The 13,558-nt window shown below is 46.4% G+C and overlaps 1 protein-coding gene across 1 annotated transcript in view; it reads left to right on the top strand.

Annotated features, from left to right (window-relative positions):
• The window catches only part of RPS6KC1 (ribosomal protein S6 kinase C1), a 102,148-nt gene that overhangs the window by 38,302 nt on the left and 50,288 nt on the right, over positions 1 to 13,558 (top strand). The window contains exons 8-9 of the mRNA XM_054023553.1: positions 7,733 to 7,854; positions 12,426 to 12,518. Of these exons, the coding sequence (XP_053879528.1) occupies positions 7,733 to 7,854; positions 12,426 to 12,518 (215 nt within the window). The remainder of the gene's footprint in view (positions 1 to 7,732; positions 7,855 to 12,425; positions 12,519 to 13,558) is intronic.

The raw sequence follows: 13,558 nt of genomic DNA, 5'->3' as shown, positions 1-13,558 counted from the left end.
TTGTTTAGCAGTCACATTAATAGAGACCCCAGTCTTCATTCTTAAAAAATGTGCAGGGGGGCTCAACTCTGTATCCACATGGGTATTATCTTTTGAATTACTGGAAACAAGGGGTTCTAATTTCTGACCCATGGCAAGTTTCTTCACTGTGAAACTGTATAAAAACAAAGTTAATGGGGACCTGCAAAGGTGTTTTAAAAAAAAAAACTAAACAAAAAAAAGATTTGTGGCATCCTTTGCTGTTTTATGTTGTATAAAGGGGACCTGTGAGGGTGTGTGTGTGTTTTTGAGTTTTTTCCTGCTTGTTTTTTTTACCATAAAAATATCCTGATGTCAACTTTGGTTGTGCTAGAGGAATTATTGGAGTCTCTGAAGATGTATATTGTGTATTTTTCCAGCTTTTGTAGGTTTTTTGTCCAGTCAACAGTTTTTCCAAAACCAAGGTAACTGGATATACTCCATCATATAAGCTGCATCAAAGTTATATTGATAAGCTTATTTCCTTAAGTGATAAGGAAATATACCATTTCTTGTGTCCTTCAATTGGCATTGCATCTGTGCAGGAGATTCAGGTGCAGAATTAGGCAACAGCAATTTCTCACCTAGCTGGTATCTTCTCTTTGAATCTGATTCTTTCCCCATTCCTGAATGCACTTAGTGATTCTCATGAAGGGCTATGTTTTTTAAGATGTGTCCCTTAATCTACCTGCCCTTTTTTCCAGGGATGGCCATCAGAGTTGACTGTAATTATGGCCTAGAAGTAGGCAGGGGTATCTCTGATGGAAGCATGGGCCAATAGGTAGACCAGAGTGTTAATCCTGCATCTGCCAATGATTGGCTGTGTGACGTTGGGCAAGTGTCTGAACACCTGTGTAGTTGAATTACTCCAATCTGTTAAATGAGACGAATGGGGCTTACCCACTTTTGTAAAGCATTTTGAGATCTAAAAGTTCTCAATGTATTTTAAGTATGATAGTGCAGTGTTTCTCAAACTGGGGTCGCCCCTTGTGTAGGGAAAGCCCCTGGTGGTCCGGGCTGGCTTGTTTACCTGTCCCATCCGCAGGTCTGGCCGATCGCGGCTCCCACTGACCGCGGTTTGCAGCTGCGGGTCAATGGGGGCTGCTGGAAGCGGCGGCCAGTATGTCCCTCGGCCTGCGCCGCTTCCAGCAGCCCCCATTGGCCCAGAGCAGTGAACCACGACCAGTGGGAGCCGCGATTGGCTGGACCTGCAGACGGGACAGGTAAACAAACCGGCCCAACCCGGCCCGCCAGGGGCTTTCCCCGCACAAGCGGCAACCCCAGTTTGAGAAACTGTGATAGTGGATCTGAGTGGGAGAGATGAGCAGCTTTTGAAATGAATGTTCATTTGGAAACTTGTATTTTAATCTTCAGAACAAGTTCTAACTTTTTCTCCCTTTTGCTCTTGCTCTTTAGCAGCCACCTCCTCGCCACCGCTGCAGCCCAGGCTTGGTTCCAGGGCCCAGGCTGCAGCGGTGAGAGGGACTCCCGGAGTATGTGAGGAGGGAGGGAAGCGGGGTCCCCTGGAGCCGAGCCCGGGCTGCAGCGGTGAGAGGGGCTCCTGGAGTGTGTGAGGAGCCGGGGAGGGAGGGAAGCGGGGTCCCCTGGAGCCGAGCCCGGGCTGCAGCGGTGAGAGGGGCTCCTGGAGTATGTGAGGAGCTGGGGAGGGAGGGAAGCGGGGTCCCCTGGATCCAAGCCCAGGCTGCGGTGGCGAGGGGCTCCCAGAGTGTGTGAGGAGCCAGGGAGGGAGGGAAGCGGGGTCCCCTGGAGCCGAGCCCGGGCTGCGGTGGCGAGAGGGGCTCACGGAGTGTGTGAGGAGGTGAGCGGCCGGCTGGGCTCGTCGGTGCTGAGCAGGTAGCCCCGCAGCCGGAGATCCTCGCCTTCTGGCCCGCTGAGGCTGGGCCGGGGCAGTGAGGCTGAAGAGCAGCAGGTCTGGGCGGCTCTCCAGGTCCTCGGCTGCCAGCATGTCGGGGGTGAGCGCGGTGAGCATGAACTGATCCACCTTGGCCACCAGCAGCGCCGCAAAACCCAGGGAGGGGGCCGTGTTCTCCGCGCCGCCCCGCAACTGCACTACCACCTGGAAGTACTCCCGCTCTGTGCCGCCCAGCAGCTCCACCCGCATGGGCAGGGCCGGCTTTAGCAAGAGCGGGGCCCGATTCCTGGGGGCGGGGCTTGCTACAAGCCCCGCCCCCAGGACCCGAGCCGCGCCGCCGGGGGGGGAGGGCGGGGGGGCCCCGAGCCGCGCCGTGCCGCCGGGGGGGCCCCGAGCCGCGCCGCCGGGGGGGCCGGGGGGGCTCCGAGCCGCGCCGCGCCGCCGGGGGGGCCCCGAGCCCAGCCGTGCCGCAGGGGGGCCGGGGGGGCCCCGAGCCCAGCCGCGCCGCAGGGAGGCCGGGGGGGACCCGAGCCCAGCCGCGCCGCGCCGCAGGGGGGCCGGGGGGGCTCCGAGCCGCGCCGCGCCGCCGGGGGGGCCCCGAGCCCAGCCGTGCCGCAGGGGGGCCGGGGGGGCCCCGAGCCCAGCCGCGCCGCAGGGAGGCCGGGGGGGACCCGAGCCCAGCCGCGCCGCGCCGCAGGGGGGCCGGGGGGGCCCCGAGCCCAGCCGCGCCGCAGGGAGGCCCCGAGCCCAGCCGCGCCGCAGGGGACCCGAGCCGCGCCGCGGGGGGGGACGGGGGGGCCGGAGCCGCGGGGACCGGGCCGGAGCCGGGCCACGGGGGCCGTGCTGGGGCCTGCGGGAACGGGCCACGCCTCCCCGGAGCCCTTCTCCCGCCCCCACCCCAGCTTACCTCGTGCTGCCGGCCGGCCCGCCCCTGCTGCTTAGTCTCAGGGGAGGGGGCGGGGCGTGCAGGGCAGGGGAGGAGGGGGAAGTGAGCTGGGGGCGGGGTGAACAGCTGCAGCGCGGGGCCCTCTTGGCGCGGGGCCCAATTCAGCCGAATCGGCTGAATCGGCCTAAAGCCGGCCCTGCGCATGGGGATGGAGTCGTGGCTGGGCCAGGGTTTGGCCGCTGTGTGCTGGTAGTGGATCCCACGTTGGGGGCGGGGGGGCAGTGCTGGGGCGGCAGGGTGTGTGTGTGGGAGGGGCTCTGGTGGGCCGCGGTGGGGGGAGCCCAGGGCTGGGGTGGGGGGCAGCCAAAATTTTTTTTGCTTGGGGCGGCAAAAAACCTAGAGCCAGCCCTGTCGGGAACTAGAAACTTCTGATTTCTAATCCTGATTCTGCCACTGATTTACTGTGTTGTTAGGCAAGTTGCTTCAACTTTCTTTTCCACTTCAAAAGAATACTTAATCTCTGCTGTGAGTATTAATTGTGGTAGTTAACATGTCTGCAGTCCCTTGAAGATGTAAAGCATTAAATATACTGAACAGCAGAGAACAAGCCCTAAAGGAGTTTTTCTTCTTGTGAGGTAAATGAAGGTACAACCAAACTACTGCGTGTATGAAGGCACGATGTGTTAGGTTCTTTCTGAAGCAATCTATAATATATTACTTATGAGACAGGTGGAGGCTTGGAGGTTGTTAGACAGCCCCTTGATGGGAAGAGAGCTAAGAGTGCTTTGGTGCGAGAAGGGAATGAGAGAGAGAGAGAGAGAGAGAGATCATTTCTGACCTTATGTAATACTTGTTGGTTGCTGGCACCCTCCTTTTATTAACTGTGCCTTTTTTAACGCTTGTTGGTTGCATCTTTCTATATGGGGGATAAGTCATTTGTTGACCATATGATGCTGTATACATCTAACTTTAAACGTCTTTCAGACCTTTTCAGTGATTTCTTTTTTTCTTCCTCTTTCTGTTAGTACCTGCTACTTACCTATCTACCTGGGCAATCTGAATCTTCCATCTTAGTCCACGCTATACAGTATCCTCCGGGAAATGCAGCATGTCACTCAAATGTCTAATGACGCAAGTTGCAGGGTACTTCTTGCAAGTATTTGGAGCACATTTTGAGGCTATCAAATGGACTTTTTGATCAAGGCACATGTTTACCTATGGGCGTTTTCTGATTTATTAATTTTAAATACAGGTTTATTTTATAAAGTCACTTTCAATAGCTCATTGCCATACCTCAGCGTAATTCCTTTTTATATCTAAGAGGATCTACTGACTAAACAAGTAACCAACTGGAGTTTAAGTAGCCAGCACATCGACATCCAGCAGATTGACAATTGAAAGATATATTCACTGCATGTTAGAACCCAGATATTCTTCATAATATTCCTAGTATGCCATGTGCTACCTCTTGTAATTATTCTGTGGAAATGCTTCTTGCGCCTATATAATCTCATTTTCATCAGTTGACCACAGGGTGACTAAGGAGGGGCATATTATCCGATATTCATGCTCTTTGTCTATGTCAGACCCTCAAGATTATTTGAATATTTTTGATAATTTCTATTTTTGTGAGTGTGTCTGAGTTAAGTAATTCTTAAAAATCTAAATAGCTGGCTGCTGGCTGTATTTACTGAGTACCGCTAATTGGGCAGAGGTGTCCTGGCCAGCCGATCTAACACCAAGTTTGATTTTAAGAAATGTGTTTTATGACTTGGAAATATACAAAGCTGTTGGGAAATGAGGGAGCAGACTGCTTCTGCTTGTTTAGATGGAGGCTTATGCGCAGCAAAATAGCTGTAGAGTTTTTATATTCTGTTTGCGGTAACAGTAAACAGAGCATCTAAAATAACCACTTGCACATTGCAACAAACACATCATCATTTGCTTAAAAAGAGTTATAATTACAGTTGACGAAGCATGGCCACCATAAAAATGCATTAGTTTGGCTTGACACATTAATTACCTGTTTTTGCAGATGTTTTTATATATTGTTGTGTGAACAGTTTACAAAATAATTACAGGAAAGTCATATGGAAAATAAACTAAGTGGGTGGTTTCTCGCCTTAATATTTTCATTCATGTGAATCTGTGTGAGACACAGCTGCTCTGTAGAAAATGCATAGAGAGAGAGAGAGAGAGAGAGAGGAGGAATCTCGAAGGGTTTTTATTCAAAGGTCTCTGTCATCATCATTACCACACTTTTTTATATCTTGCTTCAGCACCATAGTTTTTAAACATTTAAAATGACATGGCTGATTTAATCCCAGTGAATGGGGTGGGGTGTGGAGAGAGCTTTGATACTGATCAGATGAAACACACATCTTCTAGAATCTAGGAAAATACCTAAATGAAAAATTAATAGTAGTTTTAAGCAGGATGAGTTTGTATGATCAGTTGTAAAGATTCGTCAAGGGCTTTAACACTTCTTGTTTGCTACTATTTAAAAAAAATCTTTCTGAGGTGTAAATCTTAATAAAAGATGCTCATAGCAATGATTCAGGGCTCCATATGAAGAGTGACCACATGATCTCTGTTGGAAATATGAATAAAATGTTCCCCAGAAACACTTTAAAATAAAAAGCTCGTATTAGAAAAAATTACTTTGCCCTCTTAATTTTTTAAAAAGTTTTTGGATAGTTTTTGGATAGCTTGATCAATAGTACATTCTTATAAAACATACAAATACATCCCCTCTGCATTTCTCTGACGTATGAAGTATGCACCACTGTTGCGAAAGATCTTGAACATAGGAGTTTGTCTTTCTGTCATCTTATCGTAATATCATATTTAAGTGAAGAGCTACAAGAAATGAAAACCTGGGATAAATGCTAGAGTCTGCGTTTAGTTTCATGGATTGTTCATCATCACAATCTTAGTGTTTTGTCACAGGTTTTTAAACATTTTATTATTCAAATCTTCTTTGAATTTGGTAGCCTGTTTTACATGGTCCACATGTGCTATATACTAGATGTGCCAGAAAATCTTGGTATGTTAAGGAGTGATTGGACTGACAGGCAGCTGGTATTTTTTCATAACCTTTCTTGGATTTTTAAAAATTTTAGATCAAACTATTGTAAATTTAGAAAATAAAATAAACCCAACTCCACAAACTTATTTGATTCTCCTATTCTGGCTCAAAGACAGACCTTGTGTTAAAGCATTTAAAGGCTGAACTGGTAAGTATTGAGATCAGCTTTCCTGTCAGCCAGGAGAGAGATGTGAAAACCCTTTGAATAGAAACGTTTTTGCAAATACAGTCCTTACTGGTATGGTAAAAATTTTAATGAGTGAATAACTCATAAATATAATATTTTAAAAAATAAATATTACTACACTCTTTCCTATCTGGAGTGATGAAGTGAAATTAATGTTGAATGAAAATAGGAGAGAACAACGAAAACTCAAAGGGACATGCCGTCTTGTGTGTTAGTTGCTCTAAAATAACTGAGGCATTGGGGAGAAAAATAGGTAAACAGTGATAAACATCCAGACTAAAAACACATAATCAACAATTACAGCAGTAGCTTGACTTTTATACTAGTCTTAAAATCTTCTGGTGAACTGAAAATGCTGGCTGAAGAGAAGCCAAATATTACTAATATAAACAAATTAGCTGTTCCTGAGAAATAAGTCTTGATGGATGTCGAAGGGGTTGATGACTATCTCTAAGGAAGTTGCAGACATCTGTACAAGATAAAGTTTCCTTCTACAGACAGAAGCAACAGGACTGGAAGCCAGTTTTGAGAATTTAAAAAGTATATTGTTTGCATTTTTACACACATGGGTGGCGCATAAGGCCTCCCCTTCAGGGTGGCTAGTCCATGAGGCCCCATCCCTTCTGCCTGAGGCCCCCCCCCTCCAAGCCCACCATCTGCCAGAGCCCCAAACACCCGCTCCCGTGGCCGAGGAGCCCCTTCTGAACTGCCCTGGACCCCCCACCAGCGCCAGCCCCGCCAGCCTCAGCGTTGGCCCCAATGCTGGGCTGCTGGCCTCCATCTGGAGCTGAGCTCCTGCTGGCTTGGGGGAGAGGGTGACGTATGGGTGGACCCAGGGCTAGGGCCCATGTTTACAGACCATATATATCCATGCTCTCATCAGTAGCCTGCATTTGTTTAAACAAGACACATTCAGTTTATTCTTTCCTAAGTGGAAGACAACAATGAAATTTAGGAACATTTTTATCCAGCGGTTGATATGAAAGATGATGAATCTGCTAATAAGATTCAGCCACAATGCCCTATTTAGAAGCCTAGCCCTTACTCCGAACTGCTGGGAGGGGGCTTGAATTCTCATCAGGCTGCTACTGCTGTATCTTGCCTGCGGGCGGAGTGGTTCCATCTTGTCACCCTGGCTGGTGACCATCTGAAACTTATTAGCCTCTTAGCCAAAAAGGAAGGGAGCAGCCAGCAGCTGAAATCTGTGTGAGTTCTTGCTTTCAGCTGGTTATTAGTGGCATTTCTGGTCCCATTTTCATGGAAGTATAGGTCAGAAGGATGGAAATAAGCAAGTTTTACCTCTTCTGTTTTTTAAAGTAGTAATTTATAACCTTTACCGTATATGCACTTATCTGATTTCCATGGATACAGAGTCCATTTCACTTGCTGCCTCCAGTTCTTAATTTTGTTTCCATGGAAACTGACACCAAATTGGCAAAAATAAGGTAAGAGTTTTCATTTATTTGAGTATGTAATGAGTCTTAAACTGTATCCTTGCCAGAATACCCAAATCAGGGAACATGGAATCTAATATTATTGGGCTTGGCTATCAGAATCAATGAATAAGGCTGGAGCCAAAGACAGCAAAATCAAGTCAATCTCTTTGCCCAAATATTTGGAAACACTTTAAAAAAAAAAAAAAAAAAAAAAACCCTCACCATTTTCTGTTACTCCATCTAGGTGAGTCAAGTCCAACTCGTCGAGAAGCAGTGAAAAGGAAGACTGCAGAATATCTAATGCGTGCTGAAAAAATTTCCAGCCTATACCAGAAATCCTTCTCTGAAGATGGATCAGTTTCTGGGGTAGGCTTTAGTTTCATTTCTCTGAAATTGAATCTGTAAGATTGTCTGTCTGAATTTCTTGGCGTTTAGTTGTCTCAAAACCGTTTTTAAAATTAGCTAAGCTCTTGTATGTACCCTGAACACATTAGTCCTTTCTGGTAACTTTTTATAGTTTTTTTAAATTCTTTGGTGCTTCTTGATTTAGTTTACTTTTTGTAATATTATGCAGGGTACCTGGTTCTAAAAAGTGCTATCAGTGGATTTTAAGTATTTTTACTTCATACTCCGCAGTTTATAAAGTAAACGGAGTTGGGGCATTCAGCAGCTTCTGCCAATATTAAATTGCTTTTTGAGGTAGCTTCCACCTTTTTAAGCAGATATCCTTAGCTGAGCTTACTTGTGCAAAAAAAATCCTGTTTCAAGACATTCTTAATAGATCTCTACTTTGCCCTTCCCCATCCAGTTCCCGTGGGACTCATCTGTTCTTAGTTTGTATTTTTGCTGCAGTGACACTAAACTGTGTGTGATTGTCAATGACTGCTCCCAGGTAGTAAACATAAAAGTGTCAAACTTCTTGTCTGTCTACATTTGTATTAAGTAAGGACAAAAAGGGCAGAAAATTCTTTTGTCTTATTTTTCACAGCCCTAAGAGCAGTTTTTTAAAGAGATTGTTGCAGTTAAAAAGCAAAGCTTTAGAAAATCAGATAAAATTAAGCCCCCTAATCCAAAGTAAATCTTAACCTTCCCCCCCTCCCACCCTGCCTCCCCAATCTTGTTTTGAAGGGGAACTGTTTCTGTAATAAGAGACCACAAATACATTTATGGGGACATTCTAAATGAGAAACATTTTGTGAGAGTTGATACGTCTATCAGTTGTACTTGAGAGAATTTTAATACTGTGGTCTGTTATCCACATCTACATAGCAATGGACCACCCTCTTCCAAGAGGTGTCAAAACTAAGCAGAGATTTTCTGTGAACTCCCTGCTGGTTGTCTTTCCTTAGGCCAAATGCTCTTGGAAGTGGGGAAAATCTTGACTGAATGCAAATCCAGTATTTTTGGAAACTGAGCAGGAAGACAATATGAGGAACCCATTACAGTTTGTATAGTAAAAATTCACTATGGCTGGATAACAGGAAGAAACAGGTATTACTGTACAAGGACCCCCCAAGGGCAATGGAACCACCCTCTATCATTCATATCATGAATTGGACAAATGCCTCCTTTGCAGATCTAAAAGGAATACATCCGAAGAAAAAGGAGAGGAAAGAGAGAAACCTGCATTTCTCCTTGATAACATTCAAAGCTGACTAGCTAGGAGAAGCTTCACTTTAGCTGAGCAAATTTTGCTCTTGACTTAATTGCCTTACTTGGTAGCACAAGCTTTGTCCATCTAGTGGCACTATTGTGCTAGTATCTAAGCATTTATTTTACTTTATTATTCATTCTTGATTTTTATCTCTCTTCTACTCTTGTGCCAAATAAAGTTTTTGCTTTTATTTGAGATCGTTGGAATTAATTTACATAGATTGTTACATTGGGGACAACCAGTGTCCAGTGGCCCACAGAGATGGAAACTGAGTTCTGATCAGAAGTGGGAATGTGGTGACAACAGAGGCACCTAAAAGAGCATGTAAAGTGCTGTGAGATAGGAGGCGGGCATCATTGTGAGCAAAAAGAGAACCAGGGGAATAGACCTGACTCCGTGATTGTCACTGTCAAGAATTAGGTAGCATGGCTGATCTTCTTGTCTACAGCAATCTTAAGAAAACATGGTGAGAATAGTGACACATGCCCTCAAATGTTGACATACGTAGTGTTTGACATGAAGTTTGTCTAGGGTTACCATTCGTCCGGATTTACCCGGACATGTCCTCCTTTTGTGTGCTAAAAATAGCGTCCGGGGGGAATTTGTAAAGCACTCACAATGTCCGGGATTTCCCCCTCCCCTGGCAGAGCAGAGCGAGCGGCTGGGAGGGCTGCAGGAAAGTCCCGGGCTGGACTCCGGAGCAGCTTCCTCCTCCCACTCCCCCCTCCCTGCATTCTGAGCCGGCCGGCAGCTCCTCCTCCTGCAGCCCGCTCCGGCAGCCCTGTGCAGGGCCAGGGACCGGGTTTTGTGTTGTGCTGGGGAGCTCAGCCATGTGTCCGGCTGGCACAGAGCCCAACACCCTGTTCTGAGCAGCAGGGTAAGGGGGGGCAGGAGAAGGGACAGGGAGGTTCTGGATGGGGCAGTCAAGAAACGGGTGGGGGCTTTTGGAGGGGAGTGGAGAAAGTTTTGGGCAGTCAGGGTACAGGTAGGGGGTAGGGTCCTGGGGGGCAGTTGGGGGGGGGTCTTAGGAGGGGGCAGTTAGGGGACAAGGAACAGGGAGTCTTAGGTAGGGGGTGGGGTTCTGGAGGGCAGTTAGGAGCAGGGGTCCCAGGAGGGGGCAGTCAGGGGACAAGGAGCGGGGGGGTAGGGGGCTGGGACTTCTGAGGGGGAGCTGTCAGGGGGCAGGAGTGGGGAGAGGGATCGGAGCAGTCAGGGGACAGGGAGCAGAGGGGTTTAGATGGGTTGGGAGTTCTGGGGGGGCTGTCAGGGGGCAGGAGTGTGGAGAGGGATCGGAGCAGTCAGGGGACAGGGAGCAGAGGGGTTTAGATGGGTTGGGAGTTCTGGGGGGGGCTGTCAGGGGGTGGGGAGTGGTTGGATGGGGCGTGGGAGTCCCAGGGGTCTGTCTGGGGGTGGGGGTGTGGATAAGGGTTGGGGCAGTCAGGGGACAAGAGGCAAGGAGGCTTAGATAGGGAGTGGAGTCCCGGGGGGCAGTTAGGGGCAGGGGTCCCAGGAGGGGGCAGTCAGGGGACAAGGAACGGGGGGAGGGTTGGGGGTTCTGGGGGGGCAGGAAGTGGGAGGGGCAGGGCGGGGCTAGGGCGGGGCTCCTCCCGTCCTCTTTTTTGCTTGTTGAAATATGGTAACCCTAAGTTTGTCTAGATGAGAATGAAGAGGGTGGCTTTTTTTGGACAGTGGTTACTGGCCAGGCTCAGAGACTCACTCATTTTCAGGAATGTTTGTCTTGTTATTCTGGACCACAGTTTACCTCAGATTTCCCTTCACTCCTCCTTGCTGTTAGCTCTTTATTTCCATCTGGCAGGGTGGGTTCATCTGGAGTTAGTTTTCCTCAATGGTAGCTGCTGAAGGTGATAGGTTTGGAACTTTCCTTTCTTTCTTGTTCAGGAAACTACATCTCTCCACAGGGAAAAAAATAAACTTTACAAAAGAGCTTTGCTTTAGTTTAATCATTTTAATCTGTAAAGCCGCTGGAAGCTGTCTTATTTGTAGGTAGCGGGTTGGGGTCTGTGGCTTTGTGCGGAAGCTGCATACTTGATTTTTTTGGGGGAAAGGATCTGATTATTCTTTGTTAGGGCAGGTAAGTGGCTAGAACCTTTTGAAAATATGACTTGTTCAAGTGTCATGGGTGTGCATGGTGATCTGTGGAGCAAGTAAACAGATACAGGTCCCTGTCCCCTCCTACCACAACTGCTGGATAGGCAGATTGGAAGTGAGCCAGCACCTGGCGATCTAACATAGGCAAGCAGATTGGTGCAGAAAGGAGTGTGTTCTCTGTGGCCTGGATTCCTTTCTCAGTGACACCATAGAAGCCATTCTGTGGCTTCTAAAGGGATGGAGCAAGGGATGTGTCTGGCAGGTCTCAGCTGGGTTTCTCCCACCCCAGACCCCTGGGGCACAGCACGACACTGCAGGTAGCTTGTCATTTTTAGTTGAGCTAGTGCTACAAATTGCAGAATGTATTCCCTTTTCACCACAAGTTCTCTCGGGAGTAAAATCCAAACTTTGTTTTCAGGTGAAATTCTGTTATTCCAGGTATGCAAGGGAGATGGAGAGAATAGCAGGGCTTGTATTATGCAAGTGTGTGTATACAGCAGTGAACACATATGCCTGACACACAAACTGTGTAAGTTACATTCTGATAGGTCACAAAACACAACAGAGACCAAAAAAACCGTGTTAACTACTTGAATAGTTAACATGCACTCTCATCTGTTTCAGTGTGACTTATTTCTGGGTGGGTAATGCATAGCTACCTTTGGCTAAGGCTGTTTTGGGGATCATTGTGTTGTGTACCTTATTACATCAGGGTTTATGACTGCCATGAGCACTTGCCATCAAACAAAAAGAGCACTGTTTAGCATTCTATATTTTGTGTTCTTGTAATTTATAAAGTTTCTAATTTCCTTTTTCCTGTCCCTTAAGCCCAGAACTATTGTGAATCCAGAATAACTATAAGGCTCTGATTGATTATTGTTGCCAGGTGGGAGCTCAGCTATTTGTTACGAAGTTTCATTACCTCTGCAAAACATTGGAAACTGTATAAACTCATTTCTTTTTCTATTTTAAAATTTTGTTTTCAATGTTATCTTGATTTATTTACTTGCAACTTTCCTTACATTTAAGGACAAACAGAAAAGTTCTCCTTTCATCTCCACTCTCTCTTATTTATGATAAATTTCGTTTCCTTCGGCCTGGCATTTGCTACAGCAGGCAGTCTTCCTTCAAGTACCACCCTGATTGATGTGTAATCTTTGATATCTTCCATTAGCCTCCAGGATCACTAAGTTCAAGGCCCTCTTGGAACCTAAGGAGCCCTGCCGAGGAACTGAAGGCCTTCAGAGTCCTTGGGGTGATTGACAAGGTAATTCTTCAGTGTCTCTTCAAGAGTTCAGTCATAAATCGACTGCATGCTGACATTTTGTCTTTGAAGCTGTGGATCTTAAGGATATGAAACAAAAGGGGAAAATGACTCAAATGCATCTGCACTTTAAAATAACAAAAGTAGAAGAAAAAAGGCTTTTATCTAAGCAATTCATGTAAGGTCATGCAAAATATATTTGAGCTAAAGGATGAGGTACATGTTTGGTGGCATTCAGTAGGATGGGGCCTGGTTTTTGAAAATAATGTCACTGTTACAATACTGGGATAAGGACATGTCGATACATTTTCAGTTTATTAAACTGATGGTTATTTGAAATACAGAAGGGTAAAAATTCATGCACTTTCCCACAGTCAGTGCAATATGGAAACTCGAGGAAGGGGAACCCCTGGGAAAAAGATATTTGCTCTCTCTCCTCTGAGAACCTTGAATTCAAATCCCCAGCCAAGGCAGAGATCTAGAACAAGTCAAACTAATTTTTGACTCATTCAGATAAAATCTCCCCAAATCTCGGGATAATATCCCTCTGTAATGTGTAAACTGAAATGGACCATACAGATCTTTTGCAAGCCTAATTAAGTGACTGAAAGAATAACAGTGCATAAAGTAGCTGTACTGTTTTGATATCGCTGATTAGTTATCCCTTTACCAAGTACATTTAAGATGATATATTATTCAGTAATGAGACAATGACTAATCCAACTTGTAATGACTCATTTCCTTGTTGCCACTCCATTCCCCTGATGCCTTTTCATTGTTCCTTGAGTGATCCCTGGCTTGTGTGCTTTGTATTTCAGGTCACATGACCCATTTATAACTTGTATTATTAAAAATTGCTGCTATACTCTTAGTTCTGAATTTGTTCCTCTCTTTCGTTAGACTGAACATAGCAATTTGGATTTTTTTTTTGCCTATACTGTTTTAATTGCATGCATAACTACTATGTTTTCTCCTCTGTGCTATATACACTCAGATTTTAACCTTGTTTTCACAACATGCAAGGACCTTTTAGCTATAATATC

Source organism: Malaclemys terrapin, chromosome 3 (genome assembly GCF_027887155.1).
Source record: "Malaclemys terrapin pileata isolate rMalTer1 chromosome 3, rMalTer1.hap1, whole genome shotgun sequence".
In the NCBI taxonomy this organism is placed as follows: Eukaryota; Metazoa; Chordata; order Testudines; family Emydidae; genus Malaclemys; species Malaclemys terrapin.
Note: the sequence above shows the minus strand (reverse complement) of the source record. Positions and strands in the feature narration are given on the sequence as shown.